Source organism: Melopsittacus undulatus, chromosome 5, assembly GCF_012275295.1.
Source record: "Melopsittacus undulatus isolate bMelUnd1 chromosome 5, bMelUnd1.mat.Z, whole genome shotgun sequence".
NCBI lineage: Eukaryota > Metazoa > Chordata > Aves > Psittaciformes > Psittaculidae > Melopsittacus > Melopsittacus undulatus.
In genome coordinates, this window is record NC_047531.1 from 86,121,958 (window position 1) to 86,148,547 (window position 26,590).

At 40.8% G+C, this 26,590-nt stretch overlaps 2 protein-coding genes across 3 annotated transcripts in view; both read right to left on the minus strand.

Moving 5' to 3' along the window:
- The window catches only part of DERA (deoxyribose-phosphate aldolase), a 45,654-nt gene extending 27,901 nt beyond the window's left edge, over window positions 1-17,753 (minus strand). Inside the window, exons 1-5 of one of the 2 annotated variants that reach the window (XM_005148142.3) lie at window positions 17,665-17,753; window positions 12,788-12,885; window positions 9,298-9,445; window positions 7,585-7,680; window positions 6,237-6,371 (exon numbers count right to left, since the gene is read on the minus strand). In XM_005148142.3, coding sequence (XP_005148199.2) covers window positions 6,237-6,371; window positions 7,585-7,680; window positions 9,298-9,445; window positions 12,788-12,885; window positions 17,665-17,695 — 508 coding nt within the window. In that variant the 5' untranslated portion in view covers window positions 17,696-17,753. Of the gene's footprint in view, window positions 1-6,236; window positions 6,372-7,584; window positions 7,681-9,297; window positions 9,446-12,787; window positions 13,007-17,664 lie in introns of those variants that run through there. The other variant, XM_031048176.2, reaches the window with a different exon arrangement.
- Window positions 17,754-19,055: 1,302 nt separating this feature from the next.
- STRAP (serine/threonine kinase receptor associated protein) lies at window positions 19,056-26,271 on the minus strand. Its single transcript, XM_005148140.3, has 10 exons — window positions 26,047-26,271; window positions 24,834-24,969; window positions 23,862-23,943; window positions 23,544-23,616; window positions 22,875-22,971; window positions 22,379-22,516; window positions 21,672-21,808; window positions 20,809-20,958; window positions 20,315-20,380; window positions 19,056-19,987 (listed from the first exon to the last, which is right to left on the minus strand). The coding sequence occupies exons 1-10, from the start codon at window positions 26,156-26,158 to the stop codon at window positions 19,926-19,928; spliced, it is 1,053 nt and encodes a 350-aa protein (XP_005148197.1). The 5' UTR covers window positions 26,159-26,271; the 3' UTR covers window positions 19,056-19,925.
- Between the last annotated feature and the right edge of the window lie 319 nt (window positions 26,272-26,590).

The following is a 26,590-nucleotide window of genomic DNA, read 5'->3' on the forward strand; positions in this document are numbered from 1 at the left end:
TCCACACCATGTCACCACACTCCTTTAGCCACATTTGCCAAAGGACTAAGCCTAAAAGACCCCAAAGGTGTGACCAAGTTGTCCAATTACAAACATTACTGCCATGTAAAAATGCCACAACATATTCCCCTTGGCTTCCAGCTGCCACTCCTGGAGGCTCCACATCTCCATTCAGTTTCCTAACTTTCCACCCAGTACAAGGGGACCATCCCATGAAGTCTGATGGAGCTTGATGCCTGAACAAGCAAACCCTGCCCTGGAGTTGCCTTCCCTCCCCACAGAGAACCCCATTGCCTTTACAGGGCCTCTTGCAATCAGTCTATCTTCTGACCTTTGGTTCTCCTTAGCTCTCATACCCACGCTGCCAGTGTGTCCTTGACACACAACAGCAAACATCCCATCTGTACTCACTGCCACTCAGTGACCTGCCATGCAACACAGCTGCAGACGGGGAGAAGCAGGGACAGGGAGGACAGAGCAGCATTTGCATTGTCCAGGGGAGAGCTCCTGTTGTAGGATTTATGAAGTGTCATAACCGAAGGCATGTTTAACTTTCTAAGGTTTATGTTTTCATAGACTCGGAAGAAAATGGATATAATTGACTTTAAAAAGGCTACAACCTGTGGAGCTGGTCAGGTAACACAACTGAAGGAACATAGGGAATCCTTCCCACCCTTTCTGGTGGGATTTCAGCAGTGTGGAGAGAAAAGCAGCTCTTACAGTGTACAGCAACCATTTCTTTTTATCATTTCATTTTACAGCAACCAAAAAAGATGCAAAATCAGCAAGCTGAATCCTTTGCAAGAGTCCTTTTCACACATTTTACTCACTCTTCAAACACATAGCCAGAAAGTTCTGTTAGGGAATGCTAAATACAGCTTTGAACAAACCCTTCCTGCTAAAAAGGTCTCGGATATGGCTATGAAGACTAAAGTCTTTCAGCAATACAAACTTTCTTTTCCCCTCAGTCCTGCAGTGAGACCTGGGAACACACAGTAGGGTTTGTCAGGTGCTGGACCTCCCCTCTACTGCATCCGACTGCAGCACATCCATCAGCACACCAGGCAGCCAGGGCTGGGATCGCTGGTGTGATCTGCCAAGAGGTACTACACACATCAGTAGACAGCTGGCTAATGCATTTATCAAGTCCCTTTAGAGACACCAGGCTTCACCTTGGTTCTTACTGTGTACCAAAGGTGTGAATTAATCAGGACTAGCATGCAGTCTAACATGTTTTATTGATCAATTGATAATACTCTAGAAACCTACATCAAATCAAGACTCAAAAAAATACAAAGAACCTGTGCTATTTTCTTGTGCATTTGATAACACTGCTCATGTTAGATCCAAATGCAGTCTCTTTTTGTGGAGTGACTCTTTCCCAAAGCCTTTGGAAACCCAGGGAAAGCAGCTTTCATCTTGTTCTGTTTCAGTAACAAGAAGAAAAGACTCAAGTTTTTTCTACCTTCAAGATACACCACCAAAAACGTCAAAATAAAATCCACAAAATGTACATTTAGGTTGGATTCCATGAAAAGAAATTATATCCTTATAGCTGTTGTTCACTGGAGTTAGTACCATAGCTATGCACCCTCTTTGTTGTTGGAAGGTTATTTCATATGCAACGAGTGCCAGGATCATTTGAACTGTCTCACTATCTGACAGCATGGATCAACCCACAAACAGGAACAACACAGGATCTTCAATCATCCGTTTAGCTGAGGTGGTGGAAAAGTAGGCATGCTTTAATGGGGCAGCTGTGTAGGTAGCAAATACTGCTCTTTATTCAGAGACCAGTTATTACAGAGAACAGTTGGCATCCATAGCACATTCTCAACCTTACCATAAAAGCACAACTAGAAATGCAAGTACCTCTGGCACAGAGCATGCCAGTCCCGGGGCAAGCAGGAACTGCTTTGCTACAGAGTAAGTGCAAAAACTCCTACTCCTTTCAAACATAAAAGAGAAGTTTCTGTACTCAGTCAGAATTAAATCAAGGCACAAATAACTCGATTATCCTGAGACTTCCTGGCATCTAAAGCATGAGTGAAGTTAATCACACTTGAAAATGCACCCAGTACTTCAAGGGGTCCTGGGCTGCTTCTAGGACAGTTTGTGCTGCCAAAAAGTCCACTGCTTAACTATTCAGTTGTGTCAAGCTGCACAGGAGCAGAGCTGGATGCTGCAGTCCTGGGAACATCTGTGACCTGTGCAGAACACCAGTAACTGACACAGAGCTTCTCACGTTAGCAGCAGTGGCACAAAGATGTGGGGAAAAGCCTCTGCCACAGCAAACCCTACTGTGAGCTGAGGCCACCAGGAAGCGGTTTCAAGAGACTCTCTGCTCCTGACTGCTAATGACAAGAAAACTGAGAGCTCTCAAACCAAGTACATCTTGAACACAGCACCACAACCATCTATTCTAAAAGAAGTCTAAGTCTTAAGCTGGAGGAACAAAAACCCACAAACCCCCAAAAGGAAACACAAACCCCAAAGCAAGGAATCCTTACAGAACATATTTGGAGCCAGGACGCTCACTGATGTAGTCTGCACTAGGTCCACTGACTTAGCTGTTAAAATTGATGTGACACTAAGAACTTTAGATCTGTTTTTACTGGATGCATTTATAGAAATCGGAAAAATTCAGATTTTATAGGAAAAAAATACTTTCATAGCTGTAATTTTAATTTCACTGTCATAAAATATCTATTGAAAAGAGTCCTTTTTGTGATTGTCCTAAAAGTGTAACTATTCAGTACATTATATCGATTTTAGCAGCTATTAAATACACCAAAGAAAATGTTCCTCCCCCTAAACACTTCTCAAGCAAACATCTCTGACAATTACTGCTGGCTATAATCTGCCCTAAATTGTCTAGATGGTCTTTTGCTTTGGTCTAATACATTTGTCCTAAGAATTACATTATAAAGGAGATAATCCATATCGCCTACAAAGGAAATGAAAATATTAAGGGTCAAAAAAAAACCCCACAGCTGAAAGTTGTATGAAACAGCTCTTCTCCAAAGATGTGGTGATAAAAACACCTTTTTTCCCTTTTGTTTTTTGGGGTTTTTTAATTCCTCTTATTTGCTGTTTTTATCTAGTCAGTCACATTGACTGATGTTAAGGGTAAGAAACTGAGACAAGGAGGGAAGATGTTTCAATTTCTGTTAGACCAAAAGATCAAGGTAATCATGATGGGAAACTGGAAAATGAGCTGGAGTCCCTTCTGTCTTGCATGTTAATGGCAGGTTTGTTAACAAAATGACAAGCACAAGGCTATCAGCACAACACGACTGCTTCAGTTCCACTCTCAGTCACATATGTGCAACTCCAGGCTCCAGTGATTCCCATGAAACTGAAAACAGAGCTTGACTTCAAGAATCTGAGCTGCTTCTGACAATATAAGACAGAGAGTGTGCAAGTAGGACTTCGAGATCCCACATCAGCTTGCACACCTAGAAGATGGTAAATCTAACTATACTCTTTCTGGACACCATGTGGAATCTTTTCTAAGTCTCTGCGGTGGGGAGTGTATTTTCTCTGTGCTGTTCATAAAGTATGTAGCACAAAAGGGGCCCCTAAACCCTGAACAAAGCCTCCCAACTCCCATTGGAATAATTACTAACAGAACTTAAAGACAGCTTTCATAATGAAGTTATACCTACTGTATTTCATGGATGCAGCCATGTTCAAACATCTTGTCATATACTAGCATACTTCCCTTATTTTGTAGGCAAATTCAACTGACATAGAGCAAGTGATGGGTTAACAATATCCCTGAAGCTGCTGACAGTGCAGTATGTGCAGGTGTTCGCTAAAGGCTACAGAAATAGAAGTCTTATTACAACACCCCAGACAGCTTCAGAAGGGACAGCAACCCCAATGTCTTCATTGAGAACCAAAGAAAAAATATAAAAAATCTAAAAAATCCAGTTTGTTTGTCAAATTCACCTGTGTTCATCTTTTTTTATACAGAGTCCACATTCTCTGCCTAAAGACAGTATCTAAATCCTGATTTGTAAGCTTAATCCTTACTTCATCAAGTGAAACAAGACAATGGCTGAGTAAACTGTTGTAAAGTATATTGCTTTAAAAGTGAATAGGTTGTAAATGATGTATAAGTTCACTAACTTATATCCCATTTAATGTTATTTTCCAGCATAATTTAGCTGTCCAATAAAGCTGCTTTCATGTTCAGCACTTTTAAAAAGATCTTAACAATGACTTCATAAAGATCTAGAAAACACATCCTGAGTGTCATAAAGAGCACCAACAATATTTAAGGACTGCTTTAAAATAACTTGACATAATTGGATAGACACTAAAATATTTAATACCCAAACAAGCCTTTGAAACAAATCACAAAGCAAAGCTATTATATCATGGTGACCCCAATTATTGCACAGGCTAGAAGAAGAGCTAAAAGTATATGAATGGGAAGATAAAACACTCTACCATGTACATATTTTGTCAATAACTCCTGACATTGTGAAGACAGGCAACAAGAGAAAATAACGATAGTGTTATAAGCATAAGCAGAGGTTCTTTCAACCTTGCCATGACTTCAGTTCTGGGTAAAAGACTACGCATTCCAAACCAAAAGCCATCCCTAATTTACTTATTTGGTAAACTGACAGCTTTATACTACATCCATCATTGCTATGTCTGTGTACTCCTCCCCTGTAATTTGTGATCACAAAACCCAATTCATTTCCCATATAGAAAAACCTAAAAATGTATGTCCAGTTCATTTCAGCCACAAGCTTTTGCTCTGAATCTAGCCTTGTATTTCACCTCCGAGCTCTCCTTCAACCTCGAGCCTGCATTTGCAATTGCTTACATGCCCTAACTTTCTGATCCCTGCTCTATGCAAACTGCACTTAAGAGCGGTTTGGACCACAAAGCCTAAAGCATGGCAACCATAGTTAACACCAGAAATAGTAACAATTGCAAGTTGCTGCTCATGTCCACTGCAGTAACCTTGTTTCAGTCTTAGTGACAGATCACTGATTCTGCTCACTTTGTATCCAAGATCAATACATGTACCCAGCAGAGCACAGCTCCTGGAGGGGGTAGCTGGTTTGTAAACTACAGTGTAAATGCTAATGAAGATATACTGTAGGAAGGTGTACATATAGTATTGCTGCCAGCTGGTACAGAACCAACATTCTGTCTTATTTAAAACCACTCAATCACCCAGTCTCCACTTTACAGCAATTTCTGAGGCCATACCTGAATATAAAGCAGCCACTCTGAATGAAACAAATGTCTGCAACAATGTCAAGAAGTCAAACTTTTGTAAAGCTGTATATATTTAATGGGTGGAATTGGTAAGTACTACAAAACAGGTCAAGGTGTGGAAGTGGAAACCAGAATACCAGTCCTGGAGACACAGATGCAGAAACATGATGCCCTTTTGGTTCAGTTCTAACTGCTAATTGAAGGAAGACCAAAATCAGGAAATATGATCTGCTACCATGATAACTGTATTTCCTTAACCAAACTCAGGTACCAGGGATCCCCTATGAAATCTTCCAGGCAAACAGGCTATTAAGCACTGCATTATACAACTACATGGAAAATTCATTCCAAGACAATGATGTGTTTACCTTCACATGGAGATTACTTATAGTAGCATTGTCAGCACTTAAGGCAAACCATTCACACTACATTAAGGAGGCAATTAGAGCAAAAACCATCTTCAGCATTATTGTTCTTACTAATTAGTAGTAGTCTACAGACACAAGAACATCAATAATAATATGAACAGTCAATTTGTACCCTCAACTTTCACTAAAAAGAAAACAAGTAAGACACATATTTTTGTCAGAAATTTGTATATTTAATGAGCTACCATCCACATTAGGCATCCCTTGGGGGTTCAACAAAACTGTTCAAATAATTAGACATTCAGTTCCATTTCATTTGCTATTTCTTTTAATCCTGTAAACAAAATCCTCTAAAGGTATAGAAGGAATAGCCGTGAATGTTGAAAGCACAAAGTAATTCTGCATGCCCAGCCTCACAGCACTTGTAACAGCATTCTTCATAATGCAACCGTTCTTCATAAATTAAATAGTTTTTATTTAGTTCAGTGCCCCAGATTATCAATTACTTTTAGGGGAGGGACAACATTTCAAGGATCAATCTGGAGACTTGAGGAAGAGACAAAGACAGAGCCTGCATACACAGATACAGAAGCTTAGGTTCCTTGCCAAAGGGTGGATACTTACCTTCCCACTGGCCAGTCAGCACCAGAGCCCTGCTAATGACAATGTCAATCTCTCTAGCACCATACTGCACAGCCAGCTTTATTTCAGCCAGTTTGATTTCTAGAGCAGTTTGTCCAGATGGAAACCCAGCAGCCACTAGCAAGAAAGGGGATGCAGGTAGAGGAAAGAAAATGTTTTATAAATTGACCATAAAATTGCATATACCTCTAATACAACAACATTTGAAGGTTGTTTTATTTTTTGATCCATAACATAACCCAAACAACCTAAAGACAACTCGTCCTACCCTCTCTTCACCCACCAGAAGCATTAGCTCTTTCTACAAGAACCAATGTATCTTGCAAAAAGGTCTTTTTCACATGCCTTAGTATTTTCCAAAGCAGCCTACATAGGAAAGCACGATACCTATTGCTTCCAGCAGAACTGAGCAAACAAGGAGTGAGCTCATAGATGAAGCAATACACACATTTTTAATTCTTTCCAATGAATTTAAGTAGTATTTCAAGCTGAATCCTATAGCAAAAACTGCTTTCAATGAGGTCTTCAGGTTATGTTTATGATGCTTAAGTAGAAAACCCAAAGGTAACTTTGGAAATGGAATAATAATGTCTTTTCCAATATCCTCTTTCTCTCTGACATATAAATGCATTTAGTACATATTTTTTCCTCTGCACAACAATGAAACAACAACAAAAACCCCACACATGGATCTTTGCATTAAACACCAGATCTAACTTCAAAGTCAGCTCTTGCTTTGAGCAGGAGGTTGGACCAGGTGACATCCAGGGCTCTCTTCCAACCTGTATAATTCTTTGATTCTATTTTTGCTTATTGTCGATTCAAGACTTTTCTCTCATGTGGTGAGTGGAGAAGAGCTGGGGAAGGGAAGTGAGCAAGCAGCTGTGTGGTGCTTAGCTGCTAGCTGGGGTTAAACCATGACACAGGATTACACTTAAAAAGACAAACAACTGATGGGGGCAGGGGAGGAAGTGTATCAGAACTCCTAAAGCTCATACTACATCATTATTATTGTTGTTGTTACTGACTTAGTGTCTACTGTTACTTTGTCCCCCACACTATCTCAATTTTGTCTATTTGGATGAGGAAAACAGTGATGTATCTTAAGGACCTCTTTGAAGAGCTTCCAGCAAAATTGACTTGGCATTCCTGATAAGCTTGAAGGAAAACAAAAGATTATACAAAGCAAATTCTCCCCTCCATTCCCTTCCTTCCACCTGCCACCTTCCTACCTTACACTCTGAAACAAAAGCAAACCCAAACTCCTAGATCTTTCTACCTATTTCATAGCATCAATATATTTAACAGGATATTCTCGAATAAAGCTTACCTGATGCTACTGGTATATTACAGCCAGCAGCCTTTAGGGCATTAACAGCATCGGTGACTCTTGCAGGATACACACAAACCGCTCCGACAGTAATACCTGCAAAAGCTACAGTTCACTTTTCACATCCAGATTTCCACCTTCACAATCTCAATCACATTATGAGCATGTGTGCATTGTTCTCATCTCCCACTTCTGCATTCTCACACAGATCTTAAGGACCTACACTAGAGATGTCTGTTATATTGCTCAAGCAGCTCAGGTAATTCTCCATATTCTTACTGCCCTTATGTTCCTTCATCCGACCCTAGAAGCAAGTTTGCATTAGCAGGTGTTAAAACACCAAGATTTTTATAGATATATTCACTTTTTAATGCCAACACATACAGTTAAGTCATGTTTAGTCAGAAAATTACTGCAAGAGAAACCACACTGCCAAGCTCTGTCCCTACTTGTTGAGCCAGACTAAGCCCAGCAGCAACTGAACAGTCTTTATGTTAATGCAGTCCTACTGCATTTCTAGTTAAAATGCTGTTCTCTCAAAGTCTCAGATAATTGACCTCGTTTTTAATACTTCACCTGTCTGAAGAGTCCATAAATCAAAGCTTTAAAGTAAGACTAATCTTTGGTATTTTATGTCTATGGCTTAAAACCAGAGGCCTGATTTTACTTTGGCTCTACTCTACATCATATGTCTTCAATCAGTGGGCCGATGTCCATATAAAACTGAAATATATCAATAGTAAAAGCATGCCCCAAATGTCCCTGGGATTGTCTTTTTGTTAGATCATCATAAGACCAAAGTCAAATGGTATTCACTGATACATCAGTGATTACATGTGGAAAAACTCAGAAACACTGCTCAGCTATAAAGAGATTTTATTGATAGTTATATTGACAATCTCAATTGGCTCCAATACTTTACTGTGGTCAGCCCTGGGTGCTACATTGGGAGCCCCCTTGAGTAATGTCAATTAAAGTTTATCACTAGTTCTTTAGGGCTGTCTTCTACCCCTTCAACTCAGTTGACTTCAACTCTGGGACTCCTGTGTGTGTACATAGGTGTATGTGTGACATGCACACAACCACCAGTACAGGACTAATTCCTTAAAGTAGACCAGACTGCAAAGATGTCTCCTATCTTAACCACTGAAAAAAGCAGATAATGTATTCTGAAGATGCATAGGACTATGGAATGTATCCTTTTGGCAGGCTCAGTAGTTACAGAAACAGCAGCTAAGCATGAAATCCAGAGGACTCACATGAACACTCTCCCCTTCACCATTTTACTAATGACATCAGCATATTAACAAAATACTCAATTAGTTTCACCTTAGTGCACTGTTATTAAAAGACATACACTGAGGTTACACACTTGCAGCTTACACATCAAACTTGCTCATTAGCTATCATAACTTACTGTTGCCCTGAGTCCATGCTCCACTTTGGTTGCCAAACAGAGAATGGATTTTTTTCTCCTTATATTCTTATATTAGCTCAGAGGAATATATATTTAGCAGCTAGAACTTAAGACAGTTGCTTTGAATAAGATCATATAGAACCTAGTTTGCTCTCTCATGACAATTAGTTCTGCAGCGCTCCCTACCACAACTCCTTCCATTATAAGAAGAGTAATTTTTACCACTTTCTGAAAACTGAACAATGAGGAAATATAGACATTTCTCTACAAAATACACACAACAAAAACTACCATACCTTTATCATGCATGTCCAAGGCTTTCAGCAGATCCTCTCTGATGGGATGCTTTGCTTTATAACATAGTCTGTGAATACTCGAAGGAGTATCATCTCCTGAAAGAGTGGTAAGGTCTATGCAGGTGACAGCTTTCAGCAGCCAAGCAGCCTACAAAGGGAGTGATGAAAGTAATATGGTATTTCAGTTTATGCTTCCAAAGCCAAACTCACTTAGAAGATGCAGGAATCAGAAGCCTGGATCTCACTTCAAGAATGAGAAAACATACAGGATATGAGGAAACATAGAGGATATGCAAAGCATGGTTTATGAAGGACAGGGTTGGTAGATATTTCTTCATGTCTTGAGCAGTACCTAATGCTAGAGAGAGTATTTGGAATCAAAAGTCCATTCTCCCAAAATCAAGGGATCAAACTCCAGATTTTGGTGAGAATCGTAACTACCAAATGGAACTCTGCAAGAATCAAACAAACATTTTTACCGTGATAAGAAGCATCTTGTTTCAAATTTAATTCTGTAAGACAAAAATGAAAACACCACCTATGTGAGGAACCTCACTGTTATAGCATGCTCCATTCTATACAGAATGTCTGTGTCTTTAAGCACGAGGTTTGCAATTGCCAGTAACCAGATGAGTCTACACATCAGCAATTTGCACACTTCCACATCTGCATGCTTCTCCTGCTGTGAGAGTGAAACATGGAATCAGTGGGAGGTAACAATCCAGACTTCTTAAAACTTAGGGTCTATACTCCAGATGTTTCCACTTTCTTCTGTGTGAACAGGGAACAAAAAACAGCTGTAATTGTTTGGTGGGGAAAAAATTGTAAGCACTGTTTAGATGAAAGTGCTACAGAATTTTGCTGCATAAAAATTGAGCTTCAGACATTATTTTGGAATATATGTTGAAGGTCTTCCAGCAAATTCCCATTTACAGCGATGCCTTTGCAAAAAGCTGACATCTCTTAGGGGGCACATGTTCAGCTAGGGGAGAGTTTGCAATGGCAAAGTCCACTGAATTCCTTAAAGCTCCTCTTTGACTGCCCTCTGGCACTGATGGGCAACAAAGCTTGTTCCTGCATGGAGGTATTACTCTGTAAAACTTAAGCCAGTCTACAAACCTGTCACAGTTCACTGACAGGAGTCTCCTGTCTGAACTTGCAGTAAATGTTACACTGAAAGCTGCTTTGGGGTGACTGACCGAAGTAATGAACCATTACTGCCTCTGTTAGTCAAAGCCTGACTGTTTGTTTCTGACTGATTTCTACTTACACCCTCTAATCTTTCAAAGGGTTTTCACGTTAAATGGTTTTTAGTTTCTTTTACTTGGATTTTATCTTTCCTTTGGAGGAATTTCTGTCTCATCTCTTGTGACGTGAATCATAAAGTCATCGAGGCAGATGTGGTTGAGGAGTTCCAAGACCTGGTATGAACTTCATCCTTTTAAAAAAGGGGTTTTCAGATGTGTATCTGGAAATGGGCTTCAAAATTGGAATCTGTGGAGCTGCTTAACCTCAAGCATGTAAAGGTTCAAAACCACCCCTGTAAAATAAACAGCACATGACTATCCTGCAATGACAACCTTCAAATACAGGAGAGATGCTTCTGGTATTCTTCAAAGTAAAACCTTCCTTGAGTAGCTCAGTATCAGTGTTACTACACAGGAGATTGCAGAAGCATTAGTAATAATTAAACATTTGTCCTACAGCCATATTGAGGGAGTGACACTAAATCTCTTCCCCACAATTCTTTGTAATTAAAGCCTGCGGCAATCTGTGTCTTTGTTCTTTATACAGCAACTTTGGTCAGATCAGCAGACTTATTCTTTATATTACTGCACCTGCAGTACCTGAAGATAGACAAGATTGTGGAATACCCTCTGGATTTCCTCACTGACACCACTTCCCAACCCAGAGCTATCGGACTGCTATACTTCGTATCAAGAGACCTTCATATAGATAAGAAACTGAAGAAGTGTTGAGGTGGAGTCCAACTTTCCTAGTTTACATCCATTTTTTAGTTAATCATCACACTCAAAACCCAAATATTCAGGTTCACATAACAGGTAGGAAGGTTGTTTTTCCATCACCTTCCAGTAGGATCTTACAGGTACATCAAATTACCCCCAGCTATCATCTGCATTCATTGTGAATGCAGCTTCAGCCATCACAGAATGGCTGCCTGATATGCTAAGCTGAGGATGTCAACTGTTTTCAACAGCTTTTCTTGAGAATTAAGGTACAGCTAAATGATTCTTGCTTTATTCTATTAGGCTGCACTGTTAAGACTGATCCTTTATTGTCCCCTTTCTCCTGCTCCCATGTTTTCAGTTACTGTTGCAAGTAAATGACTTATTCAGCAAGCAGAGGGGAGGAATCACACATATTTGCTTGCAGAACAGCTGTTTGGTGAATGAGGAATCAATTTGTCCTTTGGACCAAAGCTGAGAGCTCACTGGGACCTCCTGCTCTGCTGTATGGCTCTTTTCAGACCTTGCCCTTGGCTGAAGGCTGCCAAAGCATTCATGCCATCCTGCAGCCAGCTCTGCTTGCTGTTCCCATTCCGGTCCTGACACTGGGGCAGCAGAAGCCAGCACATGGCCATGCCTCCCCTGCTCTGCTCTGCAGAATGCACTACCTTACACTGATCTAATGTCATAATGAATGCACTACCTCACACTGACCTGATGGGTTTGAATGATGATTCTCATGTACAAACTGGAGAAACCAAAATGCACACCAGGCCAGTATCTGTCAATGCTGCCAGGAGGGCAGCAAACAGCAGAGGCTGAAGGTAACTGCCAAGACAGCTTGAACGTGTGCGTCAATGAATACAAGTCAGCCTTGAAACAAAGCTCATTTGCACCACTGGCTTTAGCAATAGTTTACGTGAACCTCTTTTATATTAGACAGAAAATGACCAATCATTTACCTTATTTGAGGAGTTGAGACGTCAGTCCCTTTAACAGTTGTAGGCTGTTCCCCTCCCCCTAACCCTAACCCCCTGAGTGCCATAGCCTGTCAGGATCTTTGGGTTTTAGGTAAGAACTACTTAAGAAAAGAAATCACACATGTTGGGGATGTTTAAGTAAAGAAAAATCATCCAGGTAGGTCAGACTTGACAGGGACCATGATCATATCTTACAGCTTCAACATTAAAAACTAAGAAGTCAGCATGCAGAGAAGTCTGTCTGGGAAACAGAATAAATGTGGTAGGATCGTAATATACACTTTAATCCACTCATGAATAAAGATGACTTAAATTCATTTGCGGTTTTGCCACTCATGAGTTATAAGGTTTTTAACTTGTTTGGATAAATGCATCCCCTTATTCCATCCCACCATCATCAAACACAAATTATTAAAATAAGACATGGACAAGCACATCTTTTAAGTTTACATGCATCTTGAAAAGAATCCAATACTGCAGCCTGGAGAGGGAGAGTGACTGCTCTGAAAATACAGGAACAGAATGCATAAAAAGAGCACTTACTTGCCAATTACCTTTCACAGTTCTCCATTTTTTAATGTGTTCTGCATGCCTCACAACTTCAGGTCGGTTCACATACACCTTTGAGATCCAGCCAAATTCTGGAGTGGGAAAAGACAAAAAGTCTTCTCTGTTTCTGTGTCCTTTTAAGATACACTGTGGGACTTCAGTAGGAAGTTGTAGTTTGGTTTGGACCCTCTGAAGAGCATGTTGTGCTGTCATGTACTTGAGTACTTACCACTCATCCAAGATACCATAATAGCATTAACTTCTATTAGGATATGATCTGTGAACTGGATGTTTCACACAGCATGTTTTGTTTGTCATTAGAACTGAGTTACAGCTGATGAGAGACGCTAAGTTGCAGTCCTGGACTATGAAGTTCTTTTATACATGTCAAAAATCACTAATTTTGTGCAAAAATCTTATCCTTATTTTTTGTCTTCCTACTTGATATTTTAATAGCCAAAAAAAGTGCAGAACTGATATACTAGCTGAACTATGTGTTAATACAAGCTTGTTTTCCTAATTAGACTTTCAAAAAGCTCTGGAGAAGCCACTTTAGTGTAAAGATGATTAAATGGAAATGCAGGACAAAGGCAAGAAAACAGCTAAACACGACATTCTGAGCACTCTAAGCCACCTTGCTCCCACTTCCTTATTAGGACATACCAGTAGTTAAATGAGCAGTACCTACATCAAAATGTTGGGCAAAATCAGGAAAAGTAAATCCAAAAAGGAATCTCAAAGGAATCCTAATGAATTTAAGGATTTCCTTAGCATCACTTTAGCTTCAGCCTCACTGCATGGCGACAAAGAAAAAGAGGAGCTTGCAAAGTCGCCACCAATTGAACAACAAACCCTCATTTCTCCTCTCCACTTTCAAAGCCACAGGCTTATCTATTCTGCCCCAAAAGCAAGAAGCTGACATGTAGAAGGCAGGTGAGAAAAGCTATTGCTACAAAACCTATGGCTACTTTCCTTCTTTTTGAGTATCAAGAAATAAAGATCCCACACAGCTGAAATATAAACTAGTGAAACCTCTACATTGGCTTAAGCCCTACACACTACGTAACACATTTTATCCTCTGTTTTCCATACGTCTAGTGATGAAGGCAGCCAACACATGGCAACTCAGTAAGGTCTGATACCTAATTCTTGTGCCTGAGATTCAGGTTTCCTTGAAAGACCACAGAATCTGGATCCCCAAGGCTTTGCTTTTTATTGCCTGTGGGATATCAAACCATTGTGCACAGAAAAGAAAATTTTAAAGAAAACTTAAAAAAATAAAATAGTTTAACAAAAAATGAGAATTCCATCCTGTCTGCAGACCTCAGTGTGAGACATCATAGAGTTTACTAAAGGATATAAAATGGTGTAAATAATAAAACCCACGGTGAGGAAAGACAAAGGTTCCGTTAATACGAAACAGCAGATGGGGACTTCTATGTAACACAGACCTTTTATTCAAGCCCACTTCTCCATTAATTAAAGCAGTGGGCAAATGAAAACATATATGTCTGAGCATAATTGTCTCTAAATAGACATTTAAAGTTTGCCATATGAGGTCTCATAAAATCTTTGAATGTGTTTCTATTCAAGAATATCACTCAATTCCAGCTTTTTTTTCCCTCACTTACATTAAAGATCAGAATAAACCCATTATTTGAAATAGCACTGCCTGCCTTCGGATCCTCCCCCTCCCCCAGCCCCCCAAGCTTGAGGATTTAGTATCTGGCTAAGGAAAACTGTATTTAATTAGTCTCATTAACCTTGCAGTGTGAACACGTCTCTTTTTTTCCTTTTCCTTTTTAAATAAGTCATCTGCTAGTCATCTGCACAGTCATGTGGCTGCACGGAGAAAAGTAATTAAAGCAGTTACACTGCAGCTAATTAGCCAATATTCTGTAATCACTCTTCACGTTCACTTTTTTTCTCCGAAGACATTTGAAAAAACCCTATTCCACAGGAAATTCATCTCCTCTCTTCGCAAAGCCTGAGCCCAAAAATACCGCATTTCCTTGGAAAACAATAAATAAACCGCTTCATTAGTGTAATTACATAAATATCTAAGAGAGCTAACACATTCCTCGGAAAACAGAGAAGATGAACAAAAAACGTGTGGATGGCATCCCTTCAGATGGTGGAACAGAAAGCTCAAGCATGCCCGAGGCGGTAACTTCACAAGCATTTTAAGGCAGCACTGTCCCCAAAAGAAGCTACCCCCCCCAACTGGTTATTTCCTCCTCCGTGCCAGAAACAGCATGTGTGCTCCTGCTCTTACCATGAACACATGATAGAATGGGTAAGGGAAGCGATGAAAGCTGTTATTTATAGAGAAGCGAGTGAAACTGTGTCCTGAAGCTTTAGTGGAGAAATGAGGTGTTCACCTGGACACAGGCTGACCCCAGCTGGCCATGCAGAGCTGAGCAAAGCCACTGAAGACAGAGAAAAGGTTTCAGGATCAGTTATCTTACCATGTAAGCTGTTTAGAGGCTTAAGGGTTATTCAGTTTCTTCAAGACAGAAGCTATAGCTATTTTTCCATAGTGACTCTTGCTATGGACCTCTTATTTTCCTTATACGAGAGAAGTTCAGTTTCCAAGTCATTAGCATTCAGATACTCAGAGCAGGACACAAAGACATGAGCCCTGAACTAGAAATCAGCTCTGCTACCTTGTGACATTAGTGAAATCACCACGGATCACATGAAATAGATCACAGCATCCTCTAAAGCACTTTGAGACCCACCCTCAGACAGCAAGCTGCAGGACAACAGGAGCAACATTTACTGCAGGTCCAGGTCCTCTGCTGATCCCTCTCTTCTTCGCTGGCTTCAGAGACTTCTCCTAACCTCAATAACCCAGTTGTCCCATTATGGTCATTATGATCATGGAGTAAACAGGACCTTGTTACTTGTGTAAAGTGTCCATAGTCTTCCCTCCAAAAAAGCAGTCATGAAAAGTCATGTAATTGCTGAACTAAGCCTGCCTTCCCCTCAACAGAAGAACTAAGCTGCTCTTCCCATCTAGCAACTAGCTTATTTCTGAGACATCTAGCTGTCCTTCAAATTGGATTGAAATCATTCAGCAGATTCAAAAGGTGTTAGAATGGATCGGTGAGGAAACAGAGCCACAGGGCAGGCTAAACCCATCTATTAATATATTAGAACAGAATTACGCTGTCTTGAAAAGGGATGCAACACTTCATTATCTAAATGCCACTTACCAACAGGCTAGCTCTCACATGTAAATGGCTCAGAAATACCAACTATAATTAAAAGTATCAATTGAAACATAATGAATGTATTTCTGGCCCTTCAACTAGAGGGGCTGAGCAGCACAGATAGGTTTTTACTTCGTTAGAACACAAGAACATGAGCCAGCAGTGTGAGCTCACAGCCTGGAAAGCCAATTGTATGTTGGACTGCATCTGAAGCAGTAAGTCCAGCAGGTCAAGGGAGGTGATCCTGTTCTTAAGATTCAGTTCTTAAGAGAGGCCTATAAGAAAGATGGAGAGAGACTTTTTAGCAGGGATTGTTGAGGTGGGACATGTTCTTCCCACATACCAACAATCAATTGTAACATTAAATCTACAGTAAGAAAAAGCACAACATGCACCTAGTTTACAGTAACTGAAGTGCTTCTGCAAACCTCCATGCCAGGTTTTCCTAACAGATGCTGAAGTTTTGCCATTAATGTTTGCTTCAGCAAGAGGATGCTGTTCAGATGGGTTGAAACTCACATGTCCCTGCAAGCAACCTAAGAATAAGCACAATAGAGAGCAATTTGACAACTCACTTTCAGGAGTTACAGCAGGTCTAGGATTCTGGTGAATGACAATGCAGCCAACTCAGTTGTCCACAGGCTAATCATTTAACTGCTCTATAAAACATAGGAGCTCATGCTAGAGATGAACACAGCACATGACAGGGCAGCATAGACTCCTGAACCCTGCTCTTGCTAACCCATTGAGATCAACCTGTTCCACACCAGCTGTCCTTCACTGCCCATCTTCCATGATGCCACCCCTGTATCTGCTTCATTTAATTAGCCATCTGCTTGTATTGAGCAAATGATCATATCTCAAATGCAGACTGCAGGAAGGCTGATCACCTTCACTCATCCCACCACTGCGGTTACAGTTTGCTGGGTGAAGTCAGAAAGCTGTACCTCTCTCTGTCCCTATCCCCAGCAACCAGCAGAAAAGGATCTCCAACTGGAAACGGCAGAGAAATCCTTTCATGGTCACTCTCTGCCTTTCCTTGTGGCACAGACACTTTGTGGGCTTGGAGACCACCTGCAAAATCCTTACAAGTATTCAGAGAGCAAGCAACAGGGAGAAAGACAAGGAGAGTTAAAGTTCCCAGTTTGCAAACTAGAACCCAACTAGTAAGAAGTGGTTTGTGCCTCCTGGGGAGAAAGAAGGGTAGAGGATTATTCAGTGAGAACCTGAATAAGGGTTCCAGAGGGGCCCAGGCCAAGCTTTATGACAGGACTAAGGCTAATGAGTCCCACAACCCCATTCCCTGCTCAGAGCCTCTCAAGCCGAAGAACTATGAGATGGTGAAACCTCAATCACTGTTCAACCTGGTGTACCAAAGGGAAACAAGTCTCCGACGCGCCTCTATGTCACTGTGTATGATATGCTAAAGGAATCTCATGTCTATTTCAGCTTCCCATAAACACAAGGCTCTGGCGCAGGCTGGCTCGTACGCACCGAGCGGTGCAGCCGGAGCCGCCCGGTGCAGTGCGTGCGCCGGCCCTGCCCGAGCAGCGCTCCCGGTCCGCAGCCTCGGGAAGCCCTCAGACCACGGCTCCGCAGCCAGCAGCTCCTACCGGAGGAGCCTGGGCCCCCAGCGCCCTCCCGCAGGCTCCTTACCCAGCTTGGTGCCTGGGTTCCGCCCGGCCATGGCCCACGCTGCCGGCGGCTCCACGGCCCGACGGGGCGGGCGGACCTCGGCTTCACCGGTCCCGCCCCGCACAGGCAGGAAGCGGAGGGGACGGGCGGACAAGCGCTCTCCGTCACCACCGCGTTAGTGCCGAGGTACCCAAGACCTACAGCCACCCTTCAGCCTCCGGGGGCAGACTGCTGCCCTGCGGCAGGAGCTGCTGTAGGATGTTCTGTGCCTTTAAGGGTAACACCGGAGCTGCTTTCTTGACGGTAAGGAGTCCAGGCAAATTAGCATTCCTCCGTGTCGAATCTTCAGATAGAAACCAGGGTTACTCGTGCACACCACAGGCTCTGTAACTTACCAACCTTGTAAAACTCTCTCGTAACACCTGGGAAATCTAAGTCCGATAAGGAAGCCACTGACAACATCACAGCTTCGTTTAGCTGCGGTTGTGATGACACAAACTCACATGAAAAATCGATTACGCACTATTAATATTCTCAATTAGGTAATCGATCATTTCAGCTGTCTTTGCACATGGCTAGCAAAGAAACCACAACCTCAAGACAGCATCGTTTGAAAGCCGTGAATGCACACAGCTATGAACTCTCAGGATGCTATTCCAGTCTCTGTGGAATGGTGCGCAGCCTACTGAGATAAAGCACAGACTAGAGCCTGCACCAAGTTGCATGAGGTGTGTGAATTTCTTGTTTGAATACCTTTCAGCTTGTAAAACAGCTTCTAGGCCAAAATAGATTAGAAATAAGGCTGATAAAATTAGCTGTAAATCAGAGGGCTGGAAGTTGGTTTGGGAGCAAAATTCAGAAATAACTGTATAAATTTGGAATAAGGTATGTGAATTAACACATCCTCAACCCTGCTACTGCACTAAGAAACAAAGATGCATAGGATCATTCCTTGTATTCCTTCTCTCAACCTCCACTGCAGTAGCTGGAGCTGGAAAGGGCCTCTGCCAACCACCCAAGTCCAAGCACCTGCTGAAACAGGCTTAGATACAGCAGGTTGAGTCACATCCAGTTTAGTTTTGAGTATCTTCAAGATCAGAGACTTCATCACTTTCCTAAGTAATCTGTTTCAGTGTTTGACTGCCCCTCATATGGGAAAAGTATTTTCTTATGTTCAGACATAACTGCCCACATTTCAATTTATACCTCAATTTTCACATATTAAGCTTAAATTTTCTACTATAATAACATTACTGTACCCTTGGGGGGGGGGGGAAGTGGAAGAGCAATGACAAATATGAGTATTAAAAATAAAAAGGCATATGAATAAATATACCTCTGTATTTCTTTTCTTTCTTTACAGAATGCATCATATAAACCTTACAGCAAAACATTAAAGGAAATGACAAGTGGAAGAATGGCAATACTGTCTTTAATGAAGAAAATATTATTTGTAACCTTGAAAGAGTAACTTTTTTATCCAGTCTGGAGGACTAAACCCAAGTGCTATACAGACTCAAAGCCAACCTCTGAGATTTTCAGGTACAACCAAGTATTTCAGGCAGCATGTTTAATTTAGGAGTGTTCACTGGTTTTTAGAGACTCACATTCAAACGTTAAAGAATAAAAAGACACAACGTTTACAGATTAAAGAACTTGCCACGGTCTGTACCAACACTAAAACATCCTTATTGCTTTCTTCCCTCTGTATAGTAGAAATCCAGAATGCTAGAATAGATTCTGTTACTTTTCCATTCCATGAACCCCGCACTCAATATTAAGATACGAGTTTTGAGAGGCATTTTATTAAGACAACTGAAAACAAATGTTCAGAAGCAGCATACATTGAAACAAAACCCAAACCAAACACGTGAAGTACATAATCCATTTTCAACTAAAGCCAAATTTTCCAACTTTCAAGAAAATGAAACAGAATGAAAAAAGAGTAGGTAAAAGCCATTGTTTCTCCTCTCCATAATGAAAAAAAACCACACTACAATGAGTCTAACTGAAGTTGGAGAGACAGGATCTTGGCTTGCACACTTCTTTGAAAAGACAGTAGGCAGTTATGCTAAGGAGATAGCAGAACTCTACTACTTGTCTTTTTCTGTTGTTTGGATACTCAGTTCTTACAGACAACACCTAGCCAGTTCCACCGCATTCTCATCAATTACTGCCCATCTTTGCCTCATGTAGAGAGCACACTCTGGAAGGCTGCTGTTGATCACCGATAACTGGATTTAGTCTCGTATGTCCGTATGTTGCGTTAACAGTTGCAGTAATCAGGCCTTAACTTCGGGAGTTGAGCTGTACACTGTATCTGAATTTTCAGAGGCAAGGTCTTCTGCAATTAAATAGAAAGGGTGTTATTTTAATTTCATCTTAGATATTTAAACCAAATAAATGTTAGAGGGATTGATTAAAGACCAGTTCAGTTTGTTTTCTCATTTAACCTGATGCAGTTATTCTACCCCATCTGTTCGTCTGCTCAGCTTTATTCAGGAGTCTGACACTCACCACATGGTCATTTTCAGGAAAATGCATTCAAAGATCTTTTGAGAAGAGTGAAAAATGCCAGAAGGTACCTGGAAAAAGCTACCTCTTCCATACTAACAAGTGTCACTATCTTTTAACACTTAGCTGAGTTGAAGTTGACAGTTCAGTGCATTACCTATTTCCTCCTCTGCAGTTCCTGGAAGGGTGGTCCTTGCTTTTGCTGCTTCTGCATTCTCCTCTTCTGCAGAGAGAAGGAAGAAAAAGCAGTCAGCATCTTCAGTTCCTCCCCCAAAACTTAATGAAAAAATTCCACTTAATTTAGTGAAATTTTAGATTCATATCTCTAAAACTCCTAAAAAGCAGTATTTAATATTTCTTTTAAACATACATCAGACTGTTTGCCTGAATAGCCACAAAGTATCTTTATTCAGTAAGCTTACACATTTGAAGTTAATTGCTTAAATGACATCTACAAAAGTAAATCCTTAAATCTAACAGATTTGTGTGGATATATATATATCCATATATATATATGTGGATAATCATATATAGAAGCCCTACGAAGACAGTACAGTTACTGTATGAAATTCAATGATGTTTATCACTTATAATAGATATTACTTAAAAAACACACAGAGCAGCCAAGTTTTACCAGGAACAGACACTTACCAGGAACCACACACTTCCAAAGGCCATAGGTTTTCCCTACTGTTGTTTGCCACAGTCTTAGCGTACCATCCTCAGAGCCACTTGCATATAACTCTCCATCAGGGCTAAATCTCACACAGTGAATTGGACCAAAGTGTCCTTTGTAAGATTCTGTAAGAGAACACATCAAGACCATTCATTTTAGCCAACAACTGAAATTAGTAAGTAAAAATAATCAGAAGAGGGGGAGAAATGCTGGGGGGAGAGTACACTTTTTCAGTATTTAACCTCTGATGCAAACTAAAGCTTCTATTAATTGGCATGTAAGTGATCTCTACTTTAGGTAACATATTTATGTTTTCTTGCAGGTGCTTACTTATTTAAGTCAAAACTATAAGACAAGCCAGTACCATGGAGTACACTTGCTCTGTTTCTTCAACCATTCATTCACTCTACACACACACAGAATTTTAAATGAGGGTGGGATCAGCAAGCGAACTTTGAAATATATACATTTTTTAATCTATTTGTCCAACATTTCCAAGAACATAAATATATCACATTTTTCCTAAAAGTAGTTGCAAATCATTAGACACATCTAATGAATGCTACAACACTTAAGGCTTGCCACTGCAGCAATACAGAATAACTTGTTCTAAGTCTGTGTAAAAAGCTTTTTAACTGAGGCTTTAATTAGTTCTAAAAGAACAACATTTAAGTATACCAGGATAAAGTATATTATCAGTTAAGCATTGTTTCCTTCCATTCTCCTGCACAGCATGCTATGCTGAGATCTTATTTGAGTACAAGTTTCATTTATTAGTCATTATTTCATTACTCTAATACCCATTTCAGAAGTATTTTATTATAGAAGATAAACGTACCTAATTCTTCTCCTGAGTTATAGTCATACTTATAGAGTTTAAAATCTTCACCACCTGCAACCAAACATTCTTTCGCGGGGTGAAGTGATGCAGAGTTGATTGTAGCAGGTGCTTCAAATGATTTAATTTGCTCTAGACTGTGGGAGAAAAGCTTGTTACCAAAGCTAATTTACAGAAAACCCTAATACTGAGAGCAAAGAAACTGTGATTCTACTAATCACAACTGCTTTTAACAGAAACAGAATACATCCCTCCACACACAGTTTCTGAAATAAGTTTTAATACTTGCAAATCATACTCATCAAGTTAGGAACAAGGTCAGAATAAGCAAAACAAAAGCTCACATATTCAGAACTACTTTCTAGAACATGTTTAAGTGTATAACTCACTTTCTTGACACATCATAGAGATGTATAGATAATTAAGTTCTCTGAAAAGCACTGAACTGAGCCCTGGATGAAACTTATTTAACTACAATTAGTGTGAAATGAAAATGGCACCGAACCTTTACAGTCTAGCACCTTGCAGACAGTTAGGGTTCACTGTTTCAGAAGAGGGTAGTTGTTTCACCCTGTCTCCGACAAGATGTCAAAGATGTCAGAACTGGCATTAGTGGACACCTTGGTGGTTCTGGTTGTGTAGAATCGTTTTTCACTCACAACCAAGCCCATTACTCAACCTGTGAAAATTCTGTGGTTTGGACTCACGTTTCTGCACTATGAAAAGCAATAGTCTTCCCATAGGTTATCACAAGTATCTGCCCTTCTGGAACGTACTCCATGCTGCTCACTGACATTGCAACATTTAGTGCCTTCACTTCTGTCATAGTACTCCGGTCCCAAAGGCTTAGGGGGAAACAAAAAAGGAAAAAACCTTTCAGATTACTTCAGCAATGGCAAGATTTGAATCAAAAACACCACCTAACAATTGATTTGATTCCACAAGTAATTCAGATTTTCAGTGGCATTCTTATCTTTGTTCTCACCTAAGCAAAGTTTTCAGACATGCTTGCTTTAAAATACTTTCACTTCTGAAGCTTAATGCACAATATTAAATGGTATACATACCACTTAAGTACTCTTCTAGTCTAGGATCAACTAACTTGTGTTACGTATCTTTACCAAAAACCATAACTATCTTCTCACGCAGAAGACAGTAAATAGAAGTGAACTTCTTAGAAAACTGAAAGTTACTTTTTCTTACCGCACAGTTTTATCATCAGCTGAAAGAATCTGTTTGTCATCACTGCTCCATAAAGCTTTTTTGATACCAGAAGTATGTCCACTGACAACATCAGGTTCTTAAAATAAAGTCAAGTATTTTAATACATGTAAGAAAATGAAATTATTTCATGCAGCAGTTTGGGAGCTTTCTTAAGCTATATGGATTTCCATTTACTAGGAACTGTAAAATTACTTCAAGCACTTATGACCTTATTTGTAGATCTTATTCCAGGAACAGGGTAAGTGAAAACTGGATATCTGATCACCTAAATTTAAAAAGCTTCACTAGTTCAACTAGTCAGGGGTCTCTAGCTTCATATCAATCGTCAGTAGTTCAAAATGAAAATGAATTTAAACACAAATACACGGAGTCTTTTTTCTTTAAGATAAATGCATTTTAATTAGACCTAATGTTAATGAGTGGGTTGAGCTGAAACATGCTAACCTTGAAATCTATTATAAACTCTAATCCACTTGTAAAAATGTAAACTTAAAACATATGGATCATCATACTTAAGGATATAGATATTACATTTGTAAAACAATCCTCAACTTTGTCTCTTGTGATTCATAACAAAGTAGTTTGTAATTTCAGAGCTTTTAGTTAACTCAAAAAAAACCCCAAGAATCAGTTCTAAAAAGCACTCACCAGCTTCTGGTTTGCTCAAGTCATAGATACGCAACAGTTTATCTTGTCCACCTGTTAACAGATAATTGCTATCCTGAAACAGAAGTTATAAAGGGTCAACTCTATTTTGAATCATAATACCAGCCTTCCTCCATGAATCTTATAGTAACACCCTCTAACAAAATTATTACATTTAATCTACAATGTCAAAAGCTAGGAGTAGTATACTAGATTGTTTGCCCATTAAGATAAACACATAAAAAGTAGAAGAGCAACTAATACCAAAACATACTCCAGAGCTTACTTTCCTGGTGGATATGGTATATAAGTTTTTCTTACCTGTGTAAAATCCACACTTTTGACAATGTGCTTGTGAGCCAATGTGATGAGTTCATCGCCTGACACAGCATCCCACACTTTGCTGAACAGCAAGAGAAAACATTTATGTTTAGCAGCACTATGACAAATCAACCTGAACAGTCAGATTAGAAGGTAAGCAATCTTCCCTGACATCATGATAACATTATCATAAATCCTACATTCTTATAAGATATAACCCAGTTAGTCAATGAAAATACATGGTTTTACTACATCTATTTTGTACTATCCCACAATCTTCCTTCACCCTCTTCTTCAGGATAATGCAGACTAATTAGCACTTTAGTTTTAAGACAAAGTCAGTTCTTCTCTCCAACTTTATTAGCAGAGATTGCCCTCTACTAACAGAATTCAACTTGCCAAATATTAATACGTACTGCAAACAAACAAGAAAAAAAAACATCAAAGCAATAATCCACTAGATTTTCACAAGTTTTCCTGTAATAATCACAGAACCATAGAATGGTTTGGGTTGGAAGGGACCTTAAGGATCATCTAGTTCCAACCCTCCCCTTGCCATGGGCAGGAGCACCTTCCACTAGACCAGGTTACTCCAAGCCTCGTCCAACCTGGCAATAATAAAGAGAAGGCAACTGGTAGAAGCAAAATAAAAATCCTTCTTTCAACTATGCTCCAACTACAGTGCCAGAGATTAAAGACATATAGAAATGTTATTACAGCAAATTAGTATGGTATATTTATCAAGAAGCAATCACAGTTATTAATCACAATGGAATTAACTGTAGCTGCTTTCAGGAACCTAAAAGTCTAGGTTTTATTTTGGCTAGCCATATATAAGCTAACAATTGCTAAAGAAAAACAAATAGATCGGTAACTTACTATAGCTATATGTCACCAAAGGGCACTAAAATACAAACTAGACTAAAATATAGACTAAAATCAAATACAGATTTCAAACAGTTTATCACTTACGCTGTAAAATCTGCTGCTGCTGTAGCTGCTTTAGTGGCATCTGTGTTCAAAGTTGCACCCCAGACAGCACCTTTATGACCGAGAAAGGTGCCAATCCAGTCTCCTGTGTCGCCCTGACGCAGCATAGGTTTTCCATCTTCAGAAAAACAAAAACCAATATTCAGGTGATGTGATAAAATATGGAAGCTGTTAAACAAAAAGAGACTCCCTTGCACAAGCATAAAGAATGTGAAAATGCCACATACTTTATGAAGATACTCTTTGTAAGAGTTTATCTGAAGAGCTTAGATATGCAGCTGTACTTGCTTCATGACTCTAAGACTGTACAGACATTAAAATACTATTCCAAATGAGATAAAAATTTTCTTTAGGTTTGTGTTTAGGTAGAAGGGAGACAGAAAGGAACCCTTTGTTCTGGTTTTATATTTCCCAGTTTTCTTCAGGTGGAGCAGGTTTATTTCCTTACTTTGAAACAGTATTATCAGACTAACAGTATGCAGAAGTAGGCCTTGTGTTTGTCAGCAGATACATTTAAAGCACATACAGAGATGTAAAACAGAAAACCTTTCCTGTGATTATCAGAAAGTTGCTCACACAAGAAGATGCACAGCTGAACAAGACGCCCTCCAGAGCAGAAATGTCTGAATTATGAATACATACATAGGATTAACGTATATTTGTATGAAGGGGAAATGCTGTTTACAAAAGCAGCATTCTGGGGAAAGGAGGTGGACATCTTCATTCCACGTGTCCTGATTCAACGGAAGCTCACTTTAAAACCTACAGCCCATGTGGGCAGCTTTACAAATCAATCCTTTCCAGGCTTCCCACCCCCTTCCTCCTCCCCCCCAACAGTTTGGATCCAAAGGATGCGCATGCGGGCTTTGGCACCCCAGAGGCTAACCCGTGAATTAATGAAGCACCACGACAGCCAGCTGCGCGTTCCCCGTTGATTTCAGCACCACCATAAGCCAGTCGGACCCCCCAAACGGACCCCACCACCATAAGCCAGTCGGACCCCACAAACGCTACCGTGCACCCGGGAACAGCATCCTCAGCCAACGCCAGCCCCATGGTCCCCTCCTGCCCGCCCCTGCGGGAGGCGGTGCATGACCGACGAGCAGCGGGGCGAAGGCTCGGCCCTGGCCCCGCTCTCTACACCCCCACCCCGGAGGGCACCCCAAAAACAAAGAGGGCACCCGTCCTCGCTTACCTTTGCAGGCGCTAATGAGGAAATAGCCGTAGGGGGTGATGCCGCTGAAGGCCAGGTCCACCACAGGCCGCGTGTGGCCGGAGCACGTCAGCGGGGTCTGCCTCATGGCCATGGCGGAGGATGCGGGAGGGAGAACCGGAGGCTCAAGTACGGGACGTGGAGGGAGACGAGGCCGCCCCGGCCGGGCAGGAAGCAGCAATAGCGGCAGAGGGAGAGGAAGTGACGCGACGGAAACGATCCGGAGCGGAAACCGCGGTGTGCGCGCGCAGCCGGAAGTGGGTGAGGCGCATGCGCACGGGGAGGCTGTTGTTGCTTAGGGGAGTGCTTCGATGGCGGACGGTTACCGATGGGTTCTGTGCCTGTGGAGCCGTTCTCAGCGCAGGGCTCATTGCTCTTCAGACCGTGCTGGCTCTGAGCTCCTCGGCAGCAGCTTCCACTTGGGTTTCAGTAGTCGGGGGTTCGTATGAAGCAGTGCCAGGGCTGTTGCGGTATCCTGTTTCCTTCGCAGTTAGGCCTTTGTGCCCCCGTGCTGCCCTTCTGCTCT

Coding starts and splice junctions, on each gene's coding strand:
- STRAP (XM_005148140.3), bottom strand. CDS start 26,158: ATGGCCATGAGGCAGACCCCGCTGACGTGCTCCGGCCACACGCGGCCT. Junction 24,970..26,046: donor CCTCATTAGCGCCTGCAAAG/GTAAGCGAGGAC, acceptor GTTTTTCTGAAG/ATGGAAAACCTATGCTGCGT. Junction 20,381..20,808: donor TTGGAAGTGTGTGGTTCCTG/GTAAGTGTCTGT, acceptor TTCTCTCTGCAG/AAGAGGAGAATGCAGAAGCA.